At 33.9% G+C, this 18,572-nt stretch overlaps 2 protein-coding genes and 1 long non-coding RNA gene across 4 annotated transcripts; 2 read left to right on the top strand and 1 right to left on the bottom strand.

Annotated features, from left to right (window-relative positions):
• Positions 1-164: 164 nt before the first annotated feature.
• Positions 165-8,664, bottom strand: LOC132619025 (uncharacterized). The gene is made up of 2 exons (XR_009574466.1): positions 8,537-8,664; positions 165-3,837 (listed from the first exon to the last, which is right to left on the bottom strand). It is a non-coding gene; the product is annotated as an uncharacterized LOC132619025 (long non-coding RNA).
• Positions 8,665-9,274: 610 nt separating this feature from the next.
• Positions 9,275-14,381, top strand: LOC132617324 (flavonoid 3',5'-methyltransferase-like). Of its 2 annotated transcripts, XM_060332304.1 has the most exons (5): positions 9,275-9,430; positions 10,553-10,638; positions 11,232-11,376; positions 12,896-13,027; positions 13,880-14,381. In XM_060332304.1, exons 1-5 carry the CDS (start codon positions 9,377-9,379, stop codon positions 14,168-14,170), a joined length of 708 nt encoding a protein of 235 aa, XP_060188287.1. In that variant the 5' UTR covers positions 9,275-9,376; the 3' UTR covers positions 14,171-14,381. The 2 variants fall into 2 exon arrangements, with proteins under 2 accessions (XP_060188287.1, XP_060188288.1); XM_060332305.1 differs by lacking the exons at positions 10,553-10,638; positions 11,232-11,376 and having other exon boundaries at positions 9,282-9,430.
• A 2,417-nt stretch (positions 14,382-16,798) lies between these two features.
• Positions 16,799-18,572, top strand: LOC132620010 (uncharacterized). The gene is made up of 2 exons (XM_060334749.1): positions 16,799-18,193; positions 18,392-18,572. Exon 1 carries the CDS (start codon positions 16,799-16,801, stop codon positions 18,188-18,190), a length of 1,392 nt encoding a protein of 463 aa, XP_060190732.1. The 3' UTR covers positions 18,191-18,193; positions 18,392-18,572.

Below are 18,572 nucleotides of genomic sequence, written 5' to 3' on the forward strand. Positions count from 1 at the left end.
ATATATATATATATATATATATATATATTTTTATTTTTATTTTTATTATATATATATATATTTTTTTTTGAGAAGGTAACAGTTGTAAGTATAGACTAAACCAGCACATGGGTTGTGCTGAAAACCATATTTACATCAGGCAAAAGGAAAACACTGATCCAACATTCTAACAAGATCCTAGAATATCTACAGTGGATTCAATATCTTCTGGATAAATCTGCTTACACTAGAAACAAAAAAGTCTAATGCAATTAAGTTTAATCTTTTGAACTTCATTGCTGCTGTCCTCAAAACACCTTGAATTCTTTTATTTCCAAATTGTCCACCAGATACAGGCAGAAACAATTCTCCATCTATATCTGTATGCAGCTTTGAACTTCAGAAACAAAAAAGTCTAATGCAATTAAGTTTGATCTTTTGAACTTAGCTTCATTGCTGCTATCCTCAAAACACCTTGAATTCCTTTCTTTTCAAATTGTCCACCAGATACAGGCAGGAACAATCCTCCATCTATCTCTGTCTGCAGCTTCTACTCCTGCCTCCTCCCAGCTATATAGTACTTGAGTAATCTTGTTTGGCATTACCCAAGCCAAGCCCCTATGGTTAACAAAAATTCTCCAAAGCTGGTCTATTATTTTGCATTGTAAAAATAGATGGCTGACTGTTTCAGCCTTTTCACCACATAGATAGCATCTGGAACAAAGAGAGAACTTCCTCTTTTTAAGGTTTTCCTGAGTCCAAACAGCTTTCCTTGCCAATAACCAAGCGAAACATGCTACTTTGTATGGTATTTTCACTTTCCATATATGCTTCCAAGGCCAATGTTGCACCTGTTGATTAGCTTGTTTCAAAAATTTGTGTTGAATTCACTTTAAATCTGCCTTTACTGTCTTCTTTCCACCATAATTTATCTACTCCATCCACAGTGCCTTTGAACTCTTCCATCTTTCCAAAGAATTCAGTCAGTGTGTCAATTTCCCAATCATTAAAATTCCTCCTAAACTGAGTGTTCCATCCTTGAGGAGTCCATGTTTCAGCTACAGTCTTTTGTTGATGTGCAGCCAGCCCATAAATGTTAGGAAAAATTTCCTTCAAACTTCTATTGCCCAACCATTTATCCTCCCAAAGGGATGTTTTATCTCCATTGTTTACCTTTACTGTTGTATGATTCTTCAAGAAAGGCCATAATACTTTTGTGGATCTCCACAAACTAACACCATAAGGAGTGTTCACCCCTTTGGTATACCCCTCGTTATATTTTAATATACTCCTGCCGTTATACTATGGGTTTAAATATATCCTTCCACCGTTAAAGTTGTTTAAGGTGGACAACCAATGCACTGACATATTATGAGGTGGATGCCACGTGGCATGCCACCTCATCACCCCTAACTCATTTTACTCCTCACCTCTTCCTCCGCTAAAATTTCCTTCCCCTTCACCCCCATTGATGCCACCATTACCGCCAATAATGTTGGCATGCTGTGCAAGAATAGACTTGAAGGATCCGACGGACGAATCGAGGCTAACCTGCACAGAGAATTTCGAGCCGCTCAAACATCGGGCATTGATCATAAGTCGTAACACCTCTGCCGCACCGACGCCGATTGTTATTCTCCTTGTTTAAATCGCCGGCGTCTCTTGCTGTAGCACTAGCATCTCCGCTGCCCATACTTAATTATGCTCCTCCTTTATGTAATTTGGGAGGTGTACAGTGGCGGCTCAACGGAACCTATGCCTAAAGCCAAATCTTGAAAAAGAGGCCTTAAATATAATTAAATAAAAATTAGTATATATTTATTTAATCATTTTTTTTCTTTTGTTTTGTAACAATGGTGTACTTATCATCTTGTGGGTAGGTCGACCATTCACTTAGTTACCTGTTAGATCCCAAAGACAAAGATATTTAGTAACTCTAATCACCGAGGCTTCACGTCTTTATAAAAAGTATCCATAGTTAAAGTAATTTTTTCTGTTTATTCTAATTATCTAATAGTCCCAATTTCATACTATGCTACAACAACTACATACTCAGTGTAATCTCACAAGTGGGGTCTGAAAATTTTTGTACTACGAAATAATGTTAAAATAATTTCATGCAATTAAAATAGTTCAAGTTTATTTTGAATTGAAAGAAATGACTCGATTCACTCTTCATAAGAAATAATCAACTCCATAAAATACTACAAGAGACTTAATTTTTTTTTTTTATATCAGTATCATCATCAATTTTTTCCCCACATATTATATGTTTATTATGAAATTCAAGTATTTATCTAAACAATATCTATCACATTTTCTAAAAATAAGCATAAATTTAATATCTTTTCAATAACAATAATTTAAAATTTTATATGAGTACAATACTAATGAAATACTAACAGTAACAGAAAATTGGGGACCTCAATTAGGGGAGGCCTAAAGCAATTGCTTTAGGCGCTTCACCCTTGGGCCGGCGTTGGAGGTGTATTGATTAAATGCAATTGAATCGAAGAAAGCAAAATGCAAAAACAAATAAAATCGAAGCCCTTATCTGGGAAAAATTTGACAATTCAAAGGAAGTAAGATTAGATAGTGGGACACAGACAGAGAGATGCAAATAGCTTTTAATTTACGGAAAAGGCTCAAATATGTCATCGACCTATCAGAAAAGGCTCATTCATGCCACTCGTTAATAGTTGGGCTCAAAAATACCATCGTCATTACCATTTTGGGTGATATATGTCATTACTCACTAACAGAACTCTACTACTATCAGATTTTGCCACGTAGCATTATCTAAACCCTTCATTTTATGAATGACATATATGAGTCATTCGTAGTTCAGTGGCATATTTGAGAAAATATTGAGGTTTATATAGGAATTGGACTCAAATATGCTGCTGAACTACGAAATGACTCATATATGTCACTCATAAAATGAAAGGTTTAGATAGTGCCACGTGGCAAAATCTGATAGTAGTAGAGGTCTGTTAATGAGTAATGGCATATATGACCCAAAACAGTAAAGGCGGTGGCATTTTTGAGCCCAACTATTAACGAGTAGCATGAATGAGTCTTCTCTGATAGTTCGATGACATATTTGAGCCTTTCCGTTTAATTTATGTATTTTGTATTTTATTTATTTTGGTAAAAAATGATTTTGCCACCTAAGCTAACAATGGACTTCTCCAGAACTCTGTCTGTGCATACAAGAGTTCTTGCAAAAGGAGAGCAATACTTGCAATGATCCATGTTTTACGAAGATACTCCCTTCATCCCAGCATAGCAACGTATTCTAACTAGCGCAAGACTTAAGAACAAAATGTTTGAATTGATTATTGGTGGCGACAATGGTGATGGAGGGGAAGGTAATTTTAGTGATGGAAGAGAGGAGGAATAAAATGGGCTAGGAGTGATGAAGTGGCATGCCACGTGGATGTATGTGCTATGTAAGACTAGTTGTCCACCTTGGACAACTTTAACGGCGGAGGGATATATTTGAACCCATAGTATAACGGTAGGGGTATATTTTAACCCAAAGTATAACGAGGGGTATATTTGGCCCTTGTACTATTGTACAAGGGTATATTTGGCCCTTTTCCGTAAAAAAAAATAATGAATAGTAAATATTTAGATAAAATTCATCACTAAGAAGCAGGTATGCAAAATAAATAATATTTTCTTTACAATATACAAATTCGTTACCTATATTTAATATATTGTAAATGACTTGTCCGGTCGTTTCGAGTATTAATTAGAACCTTTTTTTTCCTAAATAACACTTCCCGTAGGTTCATCATGTGATTATGACTTGTGGAGAAGAATGGCACGGGTCTCAACTCCCAAGAAAACCAGCTGGGTTTCAGAGAAGAAAACAAAAACTAGTAAATTGAAAACTTAAAGTCAACATTTGGGGGTTAACGGGATCGGAATAAAGATTTAAAAGATAATACGATAATCGAAGTACAAGGATAGACCTCAGAAAAACTTAAATTAGCAATGACAACTATAAATAAAACTTAAAAACAAAAACAATTAAAAGTTTCAAATTGGGGGAAAAATAAAAGGAAAATTTAGCTGGTTGAAAACTGAAAAAATTGTTACGTAGGGCGGGTTGAAATTGTTGTTGTGAAGGACTTTTTCCCCCAATGGAAGCTTTTTTATTCTTAAAAAGATTGTTTACTAAAATATTCATAAAATTAAATTATTAGAAAAGTTCAACATTAATAAGGTTTAGTACCAAAGTACAAATTTTATATTAATGATAAATGATCTAAAAGAAATATATTAAAAATTATTAAAATAAAAGAGTACAACAACATATCCAGTGAAATCTCACGTAGTGGGGTGGGGAGGGTAGAGCGTACGCAGACCTTACCTCTACTTTTGGGAGGTAAAGAGACTGTTTCCGGTAGCCCTCGGCATAAGGAGCATTATAAAATAAGAGAATAAACATATAAATATCATAAATCATGATTAGAAAATTTAGTGCTAAGAAGTGAAACCGGTGAGGATTCTATGAAATTAACTCTTTATATTAATTTAAGCCTAACACCATGTTATTTCTTACTCCTCCTCCCATAATATTTAGTGCTAGTGTCGAGGATGCAATTTCATTCCAGGATGACCACCAATAGTACAATTTTCTTCGTCCAATTAATGGGCCACTTTTCGGATTCGAGAGTCAAACAAGTTTTTCTTTGATCGTGAGTTTATCATATGCCTTACAAGTATTTGAATTATCAATTATTGTGATTTATACTACTTTTTTCAATAGCTAGCAATAAGAGAGGAGGTAGTGAAGGTGAAAGGAGCTCTTTTTGAAGAGGATCCTAGTATTGTGAATAGAATTATTCTTCAAAGGGCTCAAGCTGAAATGAAACAGTATCTAAATATAAAGGAACAATATTGGAAACAGAAGGCTGGATTTTCATGGTACACTGAAGGAGACAGAAACACTGCTTTTTTCCATAACTACGTTAATGGAAAAAGAAGGAATTTAATGATCAAAGGGATTAATGATGGCAGTAGGAACTGGTTGGATAACATGGAGCAGATATCAGTTGAAGCTATAAGGTTTTTTCAAAATCAATTTACTCAAGAGGATGTCCAAACTGATTTTGATATGCTAAAGTATGTCCCTTCTATGATTTCCCGTGATCAAAACTTGGAGTTGTGTTCATATCCTTCTAAGGAGGAAGTCAAACAAGTTGTTTTTGCACTTAGTGGGGATAGTGCTAGTGGGTTTGATGGTTTTACAGGATTGTTTTATCAGCAATGCTAGGAGATTATTGGTGATAATGTTCATGAGGTGATACTATCATTTTTTGGTGGTACAGAACTCCCTAAATCAGTCACTCATACTAATTTGGTGCTTATTCCTAAAAAATATCCTATTCAAACATTCTCAGATATGAGGCCTTTCAGTCTATCAAATTTCATAAATAAGGTAATCTCAAGAGTAGTTCATGGAAGAATGGAAAAATGGTTCACAGTTTGATCTCTCCTAATCAATCTAGGTTTGTGAAAGGTAAAAGTATTTTTGAAAGCATTCTTCTTACTCAAGAGATTTGTCTCGGATAACAGAATTAGGGGGAAACCTGCTAATATGGTATAAAGTTGGATATGGCTAAGGCCTATGATAGAGTGTCTTGGAAATATTTGTTACATGTTCTCAGGAGAATGGAGTTTGCAGAACATTTTATTAATCTCATCTGGGGATTAATCTCCAATAATTGGTACTCCATATTACTAAATGGGCAAGCATCTGGATTCTTTAAGTCCTCTAGAGGGGTTAAGCAGGGGGATCCTTTATCTCCAACTTTATTCTTAATTGCAGCTGAGGTTTTGTCTAGAGCTCTTAATTTGTTATTTGAGGACCACGGGTATATTGGGTATGGTATGCCAAAATAGTCCAGTCCTCTCAACCATTTGGCATATGCTGATGATACAATTATCTTTGCATCAGCTCATCCAGAATCACTTCATAAAATCATGACAGTGTTGAGGAATTATGAGGTAACTTCTGGCTAGCTCATAAACAAAGAGAAGAGTTCCTATTACATGTAAGCTAAGGTGGGCAATAAGATCATTCAGTCAGTGGGAGAAATTACAAGTTTCTCAAGGGGCCAATTTCCTTTAACTTATCTTGGATGTCCTATTTTCCATGCTAGGAAAAGAAAGGAGTACTACTCAGATTTGATTAAGAAAGTTAAAGATAAACTGCACTCATGGAAAGACAAAATTCTTTCTTTTGGTGGTAAAGCAGTCCTGATAAGAAGTGTATTACAAACCATGCCAGTACGCTTATTATCAGTACTGGTGCCCCCTAAATGCGTATTCAATGAACTCCATAAGATTTTTACCAGATATTTTTGGAGTAACAAACCTGAGGGAAGGAGTAGACACTGGATTGCATAGAAGGAAGTGTGTCTTCCAATCCAAGAAGGTGGACTGAGTTGTAAATCTCTTTTTGATGTTTCAAATGCATTAAATGCAAAATTTTGGTGGAGGTTTAGAACTACAAATACACTGTGGGCTAATTATATGTGGAATAATATTGTAAGAAAGAGATGTCTATTTGGTACAGTGGAAAGAAGGGTCTCAAGTTTGGAAAAAGATGCTGGAAGTTAGAGATGAGGTTGAAAATGAAATATGGTGGATAGTTAAAGCAGGGACCACAAATGTGTGGCATGAAAATTGGACAAAGTTGGGGGCCTTATATCATGTGGTTCCTTCCAATTGGTGTATCAATGAGAATCTGATAGAGGTTGCTGAATTAGTAGAGGATGGGAATTGGAAGTGCCAGGTATTGCAACAAACATTTCCATCTGAGATAGTTGAGCACATTAGAGAAGAGATACATATAGAAAATTTACAATGGACATTGGACAAACCATGGTGGATGCCAAATAGTACAGACAAGTTTATTGTTAACAGTGCTTGGGATATGTTGAGACATAGAGGAGAAGTACATGAAGATTATGAGTATCTGTGGCTCAAGAGAGTTCCTTTTAAGATTTCTTTTTTCATTTAGAGGTTATGGAAGCATATAATTCCTACTGATGATAATCTAAGAAGGATTAGGATCCTTATTGTTTCTAGATGCTATTGTTGTGACACTCCTCACATAGAAACAATGCAGCATTTGTTTTTGAGTAGCAATTTTGCACTAGGAGTTTGGAAAGTCTTCCTACAGGCAGCAGGCTTACAGATGAACATGGTTCAAATGCAACAAGTAATCAAACGGTGTTGAAAGGCTAAGTGTGGTGAAAAGCTAAAACCAATTGTTCAAGCAATTCCTGCTATGGTCACTTGGGAATTATGGAAGAGAAGAAATACTATTAAACATAGAGGCAGAGTCAGTTTTAAAAGAGTTGTGCATGAAGTGAATAACCATTTATTCTCTCTTACAAAGATGAGATATCTTTGGTTGAATAATGTTCCTTTCCTATAGTCTGAACTAGCTGCTTTTCTAGAAAATTATAATCCTAGGATTATGACCAAGGTGGTGTATTGGAAATTACCTCCTGATAGGTGGTTTAAGTGTAGCACTGATAGGGCATCAAGAGGTAACCCTGGTGCTAGTTCTTATGGTTTTTTTATTAGAGATTGGGAAGGTAATCTCATCTATGCTCAGAGTGAGGAAATTGGGGAAACTACTAATGTTGTAGCAGAAGCAAGGGCTATCATGGAGGGGTTGAAGTACTGCATTGATAAGAAGTTACATCCTCTAATTTTGGAGACTGACTCTCTATTACTTAAAAATGTGATTGGAGGGGTGTGGGTGTTGCCTTGGTGTATTGTCTCACAGGTTGAGGGAATAAGGAGAATGATGGAGGGATTTAATGTGGTGATTCAATATGTGTACAGAGAGGGTAACACATTTGTCGATTTTATAACTAATATGACTTTTGATTTTGCAGGTACCTTAAAGTTTCATGTATTTTCTGAACTGTCTAGTGCAGGAAGGAAAATACTCAACTTGGACAAACATCAAACTCCCAATCTGAGAATTAGAGATGCAAGGAAGTGAGATATTACGAAGTGCAATAATTTAAATGTGACTTTGGTATTGACATTTCAGCAATGTGTGGAATTAGCTCAGCTCATTCTGTTGAAGATCTATCAATACCAGAGAAACAGATTAATTGTTATCCTAGTTATGGTCTACTGAAGATTAATGTGAGTTGAAGACCTATGTGTATATCATCCTAAAGCTTCTATAAAGTTAGAAATCAGTAAGTTTTTTGTGATATTTATTCATCTTGAGTTTGGAGTATACTCCTATTGATTAGTTAGCCAAGTCTCTGGTGAGAGCTTTGAAGGGCATATAATTGACATCAATCATGATCTTGAGTAATACTTACTCAAAAGCCTACGAGATCTAATCAGTGTTAAGCTAGATCGTACTGTGGAAATCAACAACCAACACATAAAGGCAACTAGATTGGAGATAAAATCATGGAGGCGATATAGAAACTTTTCAGCTTCTAATGGCAAGACTCATAAAGAATAAAGACAGATCTACTATCGGAGAGAAAGAAGATCTTACCAGAGCTAAGAAATCTCGATGCCCTTCAAGTCATCGGAGCTTGGTCGGACAAGATTTGTTCGTCGGGATTTGTTTACTTAGTTCGGGGAGTGACGTGTCTAGATCTGGGCTTTTGTTTTTCTTAATTTTCTTTTTGCATTTTCTTTTGGTCTTCTGTACAGCTTATTCTATTAATAAATAAAGCCACCATTTCAGGTGGTCAATTATTTTTTTTAAAAAAAAGAAGTACTTTTTACATGATTTTTCAGATATGTAAATTTTATTTCAAAAATAAATAAATGTTCTATGTCTGAATTCATGAACAGGGCAGTCCGGTACACAAAGTAGGGTCCAGAGAAGGACTGCACTCCAAGGGGTATGATATAGACTATCTACCAAAGTATTAATGGCGACTTTCACAGCTCGAACCCGCTTATGCACCAGGCAACCCTTTTCATGAATTCGGACATAGAATATTTATTTTTAAAAAAATAAAATTTACATATTTAAAAAATCATGTAAAAAGTTCTATAAATATTTAATCTGAATTCATAATTAAATTAAAAGTTTGACTTTCAAAATGTGAATGGTACTTGTAGGGACAAAAAGAGTATAGTAATAGGTCCCTTATGGTGTGGTTGACTGGTTGGTATGGTTTGTATCACTTTAATTTGGACTGTGGGTTGGCTCGTGAGGTATCATATATACTCTTTGCATAGTTAGCTCAACCAACGGGAATTACACGTCCCTATAAATACGGTCAATCTGCAACCCATGTATAGACCAACCTCCTAACACTAAGTTTATTTTTTCACTTTCAAAAAAAGAAGGCTAAGATACTTTTCCTTAATTGCTAAAGCTATGACAGGCAAAACCCCCCATGCCACCATTCTTCGAAGTGAAGCCCTCAAGAAGGTAACTATTTTCATGCTTGCTTCATACCAAACACAAATTTAAAATTTGAAATTTATGGGTTCTGAATTTGTCATTGAATCAATAGCTCATTTTAGTTATTGAATTTGTAATAATATTTATACATATTTAATGGTCATTTTAGTTATTGAATTTGAAATTTAATATTTATACGTATCTATACAAAAAGGATGAATCAGTTAAATAACATATTTTTATATTAATATTAATCAGGTTAATGAATTATTTAAAAATGGAATAAAAGAGGTGAGTATAACCGCATAGAAAGTAAATGCTATAAAGTTAAACTAGAGGGGAGGTTATGTTATTATCCCTTTAATTTTTTTTTTTAATTTTTTTTTTTTTTGACTTTGTGGATAAACTAACATAATTTGAATGACTTCATTGATACAAAAGAAACATTAGTGACTTTAGAGAAGAATTTGCTATAATTGAATGACCATTAAGTTATTCACTCGCAAAAGCTACTCGTAGCTCCGCCACTACTTCATGCATCTATCTTCATTAACTCTCGCCCTACTATTGCTCAACAAATAATCTGCCAAAAAGTATAATGAATCTCCTCCGTCTTTTTCTTTCAGGTTTGTTCTTCAACTACATCGTTACGGCTAGAGATTGCAATTTAAACCATCGTATTTGTCAACATCAATATTGTCTTATAACTTAATTGATGTATATATGTACTCTGTGCCAAAGCCTAACAGCAGAATGCATGTGTAACAAAGAACTATTACTTACTTATTCCTTGAACATTAAATGTGAACTCTCTACTCTTTATTTCATTTGAATATAAATTTGATCGTTATTTATTTCATTAGCTAGGCAGGCCGTAATGCCGTAACGAACTGCGAGTTATATAAATACATAATCAAGGATTTAATTTTTTGCACAAAGATTATATATCAAGTTTTTAACTTATATCCACTAAGAGTGTGATGAAAATTTTACACTATTATCCTTGCAATTTAACCTGCTATAGTTCAAATTACAAATGCTGCTCTCATCGGTAATTTACCTTTAATTACTTTTTAAATGACCTTTTAACGTTTTAAATAAAAAATTTAACTTTTACACTGTGACTAATTCTCTTATATTTTATTGCAGTACATTTTAGAAACCACAGTTTATCCAAGAGAACATGAGTTACTCAAAGAACTTTCGAAGGCCTCATTCGACAAGTATAAAGTAGCGTAAGTCGCTATACCCATTCGACAAGTATAAAAGCTTAAATTGCATGAATGATAATTGAAACTCAAAATATGAAACATCAAATTACTTTTGTGTTAAGATATTAAATGTTTAGTATTATTCCATAAGCCGAATAGCCTAATTGATATTTAAACATTGTACTTATTCTGTTTTAACATTTTGTCTTCCTTACTTTGCGGGATTTAATCCATGCACCTAAGCTCATTCAAAATTAGTAATATTTTAAGCCCCTCTGACCGTTGACTAAGCTTATGTGGCATTTATTTTACTGAGTAGGATGAAATGCTTGATATGCATGCATAGGAAAAGTGTGAATTTATAATTTTTACTTTTAAAAACAGATAAAATGAATAAAAAAGAAAAGACAAGCAATAAAAATACTAACTCCTGCATAAAATAGCTTAAATTGCATGAATCATACTCCGTGATTGAAAATCAAAATCTGGTACGTCTTCAAATTATTCCTGTGTTAAGATATAAATAGTTTAGTACTATTTCATACTCCTTTAATAAGAATATATTAATTTGCATTTTGTGGAGAAACACAACTTATTTTATATATAAATAAATGCAGGAGCTTTATGGGTCTTCCACAAGATGAAGCCCAATTCCTGTCGATGTTCCTAAAGATCATGAATGCAAAGAAGACAATAGAGATTGGAGTTTTCACTGGCTACTCTCTACTGGCTACTGCTCTTGCTTTGCCAGAAGATGGCAAAGTAAGTATTTTTTTTTATTTTTTTTTGGCCCGTCGGTCAAAGTTAATTACGGGTGCTAGCTAAAATATACAGTGATTATATATGAATATGTATATTAATTGTATATTTTGTGTATATAATATTTACATTATATGTATAATTATACTTAGTATACAGCACATATACATTTGTTGTCGGTCCAAAAATAAATACCACCATCATATATACATCACCATCTAAGTAATTAATATTTAGTCCCTCCACCAGAGGCGGATCTAGGATTTGAAGGTGGCGGGTGTCACAATTTTTTTCAATGTACATCTTGTTAGGAACGTATATTTGGATCGGGTCCATCTCTTCTTAGTTTATTCAGGTCAACTTAATAGGCTCTTTTTTTTTATTAGCAAATATGAAAATTACATCTCAATAATCAAGAAACGAACATAATTAGCATCTTAAACAAGGAATCACACTCATTAACACCCATTAACAACAGAAGTAAAATCAACATTTTCACCAAGGGACTTGCATCTCTTATGTATATTAAAAAATGAATTTGCACAAGTAAAATAACATTACACCAATCAAAATAAGAAAAATAATAGAAAAACTCTTCAATAGGTAAATACACCCCATAAGTAAATGTAGAATTAGATAAACTACAATTTCTCAAAAATATATCATAAATTTCATGTTTTTTCTAAGCAATGCTTACGAAATTTCCATCACAATTTAAGTAGTAAAGTGATTTAAATTGAATTTAACAATTATAGAATAGCATAAATCTTTATAATACACTCCCTCCGTCCATTTTTATTTGTCCATTATACTAAAAATACATGTCCACTTTTACTTATAAGTTACGTACATAGTTTGAAAACCAAGACATAATTTACCATTTTATACCTATTTTACCCTTATTACTAAGTACTGCAATTCATTTCTCATTTTATTTATTGTTTATTAAGAGTGTCCCAAGTCAAATATAGACAAGTAAACATGGAGGAGGGAGTAATAAACAAAAGAAACTATAAAAAAAAAAAAATGAATTTTGATCTTAATCCAAAATTCCCATTGAGACCCAAGTTTTTCGATTTAAATACTTATAGATTTGAGATTAAGAGAAATGCTTAATTTAAGGAACTTTGATGTTTTTATTTGTGTGTTCTTGCTAGAGATCATAGATAAAATAATAGAAAAGAGAAAAGACAATATAAATAATAAAAAGATAAATAGAAAATTGGGAGGGCCGAAAAGGAAATTATTGGTACAAAGGAACTAAAAAGCCCAAAGAAAAACGGGAGTCGGAAAATATTCAAGATTGATTCAAACTTATGTTTACCAGCCGTGGCACCTTTGTCTAATTTACGACTGGGGGTGGCAGGATCAAATATTTAATCTAATTTAAGCGAATTACAACATAAGTATATAAAAAAATTATTAATCGAGGGGGTGTCATGCCACCCCAGCCTAAAGGGTGGATCCGCCCCTGCCTCCACGTTAATGTTGTTGTTTTATTATATTGATCCATCAATTACAGATAATAGCAATTGACCCGGACAGAGAAGCATATGAGGTTGGATTACCATTCATTAAGAAGGCTGGTGTAGAACATAAGATTGATTTTATTCAATCAGAGGCCTTGCCCTTTCTTGAGAAACTTCTCTCTGAGGTATGGTTTTCATTCCCCTTAATTAGTCCTTTTTTTTTCCCTTGATATTGGGAGCGGAAAGAGATAGAGTTTAAGTTGTGTATACCATCAGTGTAAAAAAATATTATACTATTAGGTCATTCAGAAGATATAAATAGGTAAATCTCTTTTAAACGTGTAATTTGTAACCTTGTAAAAAAGACAGACTTACTTGCTACAATTGAATACCTTAAACTCATAAAGTAATTAATATTATCATTTGTCGCTTTATATGACAGTCTTTCTTGTTTAGTCTCTTCCACATAGAATGAAACTTTTCCATATTTAGAAACTCGATAATAATAAATTAACTTTTCATTTTTTCCCTCAATGGCATGCTCCTATAACCATAAAAATATCATGATCAATTTCAAGATCACACAAGTTTTGTAAGAGTAATTTATTATATGTGTCATAAATCTTTTCTTCTTTCCGTCAAAATATTTCAGACTCAATCAAATACCGCCATAAACAACAAAGCGGTAGGAGTAGTTACAAAGAAACTACAAGCAACAAATTACTAACTAATAATTGCGACAAACTGGCCACTAAATTCCACCTCTCTAAATACAAAATATTCCCTACTTTGAATATTTTTTTGTGTTAATTTATATTAATGTTGACTACAAAAAAAAAAAAAAAAAAAAAAAAAACTGAAATTAGCTATGAACTTCGTCAAATTGCTCGAGGCTAATAGAATTTTATGATAATCCGTTGCTAATCTATCACTAAATAGGATTAGCGACGAATTTTGTTGTTTAACAACGAAGTTTGTCCGTCACTAATTCTTATTTTTTTTTTAGTAGTGAATAAGTATTATTTGATTGAACACAGGAAAAAGAAGGGACGTTTGATTTCGTGTTCATCGATGCTGATAAGGAGAATTATCTAAAGTACCATGAAAAAGTGTTAAAATTGGTGAAAATTGGAGGAGTGATAGGGTATGACAACACACTATGGCATGGGACAGTTGCACTTTCAGAGGATGATCCCATGCCGGAAGGTCTAAGAGCATTAAGGGAATTTATTATGAAGGTCAACAGCTTTTTACCTACCGATCCTCGCGTTGAAATAGCTCAGCTTTCAATTGGCGATGGCCTTACCCTTTGCAGGCGTCTCTACTAGCAGCTCTCTGCTGTGAAAAATGATTTATTTGATATTATGGATGACTGGTCATAGGGGGATTACGGACCTCCCTCTAATTTCTTGTTAAGTTTTTAATTTCAGTTTCTTCAATTCCCATAAATGCTCAAAAGCATTGCTTGCTTTAATTTCGTCTATTAGCTGAAAGACCTGTATCATGCGCGTGTTTGCAATTTATAAAAATTTATTTCTATCTTGTTTGTAAGCAGTTGAAATTTCTTGTTTTCCTCGTCCCTCACAGTTTATTGTACCAGGCTACGAAACATTTTTAATATTCCGATCCCCTTCCTAGTCGGTAGCTAAACGTTTTTAGCTATCGATCCTCGTGTTGAATTAGCTTAGCTTTCAATTGGTGATGGACTTACCCCTTGCAGGCGCGTCTAGCTCCCCCATAAAAATGATTTATTTGATGCTATTGATGACTGGTTATAGAGGAATCGTTTCGTTCTTTTAGGTTGGCCCGATCTATTGCTCTTTGCATGTGTCTTTTCATTGTTGGGGGCCTCCCTCTGATTTTTTAATATGTTTGTAATTTTCGTTTCTTTAATTCCGATAAATGCTCAAGAGCATTGCTTGCTTTAATTAAGTCTATTAGCTACAAGACCAGCTATATCACGCATGCGCTTGCAATATATAATATTTTATTTCGATCTTGTTTGGAAGCATTTGAAGATTCTTGCCTTTCTCATGTCCGTCCTATTTTAGCTACCTCACGTTGAATTAGCACAGCTTTCAATTGGTGTCGCCTTAACCTTTGCAGACGTCTCAACAAGCAGTGCCCCCATGAAAATGATTTATTTGATATTATAAATGACCGGTTATACGGTTATAAAGGGATTGTTTCGTTTTTATAGACTGGTCCGGTCTATTGCTTTTTCCTTGTACCTATTTCGTTGTAGGGGGCTCCTTCTAATTTTTTGATAAGTTTCTAATTTTCGTTTCTTCAATTCCCATAAATGCTCAAAAGCATTTCTTACTTTACTTTTGTCCACTAGCTGAAAGACCTGCCATATCATGTGCGCGTTTGCAATATATAAAACGGAAAAGGGCCAAAATTACGCTTGAACTTTGAAAAATATTTCATCCATGCCCTTCGTTATACTTTAGGGCCAATTATACCCTTACCGTTATACTTTGGGCCAAATATGCCCTTAGTATAACGGCGTGTCGCGTGTCACGTGTCACTCTTTCAGTGGCTAACTTATTTTCCATCTTTTTTTTTCATCCGGATCAAAACAAACACAACACCCGACCCAATTAATTTATTAACCCATCCGTTAATAACATATCCTACCAAATAAGCCTAAACCAAACCCGTATAACATATGTAACGCTGCTCTCTCTCTCTCTAAAAAAAAAACCCACCACCTCTCTCTATCTCTATCGTCTTCAACCCCTGACTTCTCTATTAGAAACCCTAGGTTTTTCATGTTCCGAATTTAGTCCATTTAAAGGCTCAAAAAGGTAGTGATTGTACATATATGCGTTCAACTGATGCTATTGTTATTGTTTCCTTTTCCATTTTAAATTCGGGTCCATTTCTTGGATTTTTTGTTGATTAATATATTCCGATTTCAACTTTTTCGTTAGATTCCTTTTTGTCTTAGTTATTTTTTTGTCTTTGATGTGTTTCCAGGTGTTTCCCTTTGTTGGGTTATACGGAAAGTGCAATAGAATCTTATAAGCATAGTTCTTCTATGTTGGGTTAGAGTTCCTATGTTTTTTTTAGCTTTATTTTGTTCTGGAAAGGTGTCCTGACAGTTATTACAAACATAAAGTTTGGTCTTACTTGCTTTTTAGTGAAAATGGTGGACTCACATAGTTACTTTATGCCTCTCTGGTGGACTCACATGTTATAATTATTGTTTTCTTTTGGGGTTTTGTTTTTAGTGGTTTTAGGGTTCTTGTCTGGTCTTGATATTAATGTGGGGTTGGTGGTATAATGAAAGGTGGTACTGTTTTAGGATTTTTATTTTTTTTAAAATATTCTTTAGGGTTTGGTTTGTAGAATTTTGTATTGCTTCGTTTGGTTCTGTTGTTTATTAGTTTATGGGCTGATTTATGAAAAACAAAATTCTGTCAATATTGGGGAATATAGTCAATAAACAATGCCATGTGTGTTTTGGGATAAACAATTTCATGTTTTTTATACTTTCTCCAGAATTTTATACTGGTTAGTGTGATAAACAATTTCATTTGATATATGTTTGGTTGTGTGGTGTCTTGTAGTCTTATTGTCTCTTAATATTTTTTATTGTTTAACATTTATGGAAGGTTCATTTATTTATATTAACTAGCTACATGGTTCTACATTTATTGAGGGGTCCCCTATTAGCTAGTTTTCCCTTATTTTAACTCATTTAGTGTTTGCTTTTCTGTTTTGGTAATTAGTTTTACATTTATGAAGGGTCCCCTATTGTTAGATCTTAGATATGTGGTCCTCGAAGTAGTTGAAATCTTTTTTTCATTTTTATACTATTGTGTCTTGGTTTCAGTTTGTGGTCCCTTATTTTAACTAAATTACTAATTTACTTTTCTGTTTTGCTAAATGGTATTTTGTCTACTCATTTACATTAACTTTTACTTACTAATTAATTGCAGCTTATTAAGATGATAAAAGTCAACTTATTCTTCCATCATGGTGGTGATTGGATTCGAGAACCACATGTATTGTATGAAAAGAAATGGGTTCACTATTGGAGAGAGTATGATCTTGATCTCTTATCTTATATTGACATTGTAAATGAGTACACTTTCCAGTTAGGATTTGTAGGTGTCCAACAATTAATTGTTGCTAGACCATCTGAAAAGTACTTTGAATTAGAAGGTGACGAAGGTATTAGGAAATTATTATCATTTGTCTCCGAAGAATACCATGTCATTCATTTCTTTGCTACTGATGAATGTGAAATAGTTGTGCATGTTCCAAATATTCTACAAAGTGATAAATCATTTTTCTTAGTACCTAATTTTGTTAATGAAGCTGGGACAGATGCTCATGTTCCAAATGTTCTACAAAATGATGACTCACTTTTCTTAGTACCTAATTTTGTTACTGAAGTTGGGACAGATTGTAGTGACACTGAGGATGATAATGGTATGGCATTTGATTGTCCAGAATATGATAGTGAGGAATTAGAGAGACTTGCTACCCACAAGAGAAGGGCTATCACTGAAAATTTGAATGATTTTAGGGAGTTAGTTAAGGGTATGACCTTCAAGGACATACCAGAAGCAAGGAATTTTTGTAGACTTTACGCACTAGCAAACAAGAAAGAGTTAGTCGTTGGAAAAAGTGATACGCATAGGGTTAGATATTCATGTGATGCTGTAGGATGCCCATTTATATGCCACATATCTGATGATGATACTAGTGTTGGGGTGACTGTTAAGACTTTAATTCCTCATAGTAATTGTGGTGTAGTGTATGATAACCCACTGATCAACTCTAGTATCATAGCTCAATATTTCAAGGGAAAGTTACAAGATGACCCAAAATACAAGATAAAAGATATGAGGGCTGACTTACATAGAGTTTTTGATTTAAATGTAAGTGAAGGAAAATGTAAAAGAGCCAAAAGAGAGGTCCTGGAAACTCTGGAAGGTAGTTTTACAGATAATTACAAAAAACTGGAGGCCTATGCAAATGAATTGAGAGAATCAAATCCAGGAAGTGATGTTGTGATTAATTTGTCCAAGGAGGCACTAGCTCAAGGTAAAAGGAAATTTCTAAGAATGTATATTTGTTTCAAGGCATTGAAAATGGGTTTTAAGGAAGGGTTAAGACCATTTATTGGGTTAGATGGTACATTCCTTAAAGGAAAAGCCAAGGGTCAAGTACTGGTTGCTATTGGTCAAGATAGTATGAACCAATTTTACCCTCTAGCATGGGCAGTGGTTGATAAAGAGACCAAGAGGACTTGGAGCTGGTTCTTACAGCAGTTGCAACACTCACTTGAACTCCATAATGGCAAAGGAATAACCTTCATATCAGACATGTAGAAGGTAAACTACACTATTTTTTAAATCTGTTTTGTAAATCTATTTTTAAAATCTGTTTTGTAAATACGTTTTTTAAATCTGTTTTTTTTTTAAATATGTTTTTTAAATCTGTTTTTCAATCTGTTTTTTATCTATTTTTTAAATCTGTTTTTTTTTTTAAATCTGTGTAAATATTGAGCATTGTTTGTTTCTTATACGTAGGGACTGCTTGATGCAGTAAAGAATGTACTGCCTGAAGCACATCGGAGATTTTGTGTAAAGCACATTGAGGCAAATTAGTGCAAAAGGTGGAGTAAAGGTGAGTTGAAGAAGCTTCTGTGGTGGGGTGCATGGTCCTCCTATGCTGAGGAATTTGGAGACCAACTTGAACGGATGAAGCAGT

The sequence above is a fragment of the Lycium barbarum genome, chromosome 11 (assembly GCF_019175385.1).
Source record: "Lycium barbarum isolate Lr01 chromosome 11, ASM1917538v2, whole genome shotgun sequence".
In the NCBI taxonomy this organism is placed as follows: domain Eukaryota; kingdom Viridiplantae; phylum Streptophyta; class Magnoliopsida; order Solanales; family Solanaceae; genus Lycium; species Lycium barbarum.

Bases quoted from the DNA above. Each gene is read 5' to 3' on its own strand.
- LOC132617324 (XM_060332304.1), top strand. From the start codon at position 9,377: ATGACAGGCAAAACCCCCCATGCCACCATTCTTCGAAGTGAAGCCCTC. The intron at 9,431-10,552 runs GTAACTATTTTC...ATTTTATTGCAG, and splicing joins GAAGTGAAGCCCTCAAGAAG to TACATTTTAGAAACCACAGT. The intron at 11,377-12,895 runs GTAAGTATTTTT...CATCAATTACAG, and splicing joins CTTTGCCAGAAGATGGCAAA to ATAATAGCAATTGACCCGGA.
- LOC132620010 (XM_060334749.1), top strand. From the start codon at position 16,799: ATGATAAAAGTCAACTTATTCTTCCATCATGGTGGTGATTGGATTCGA.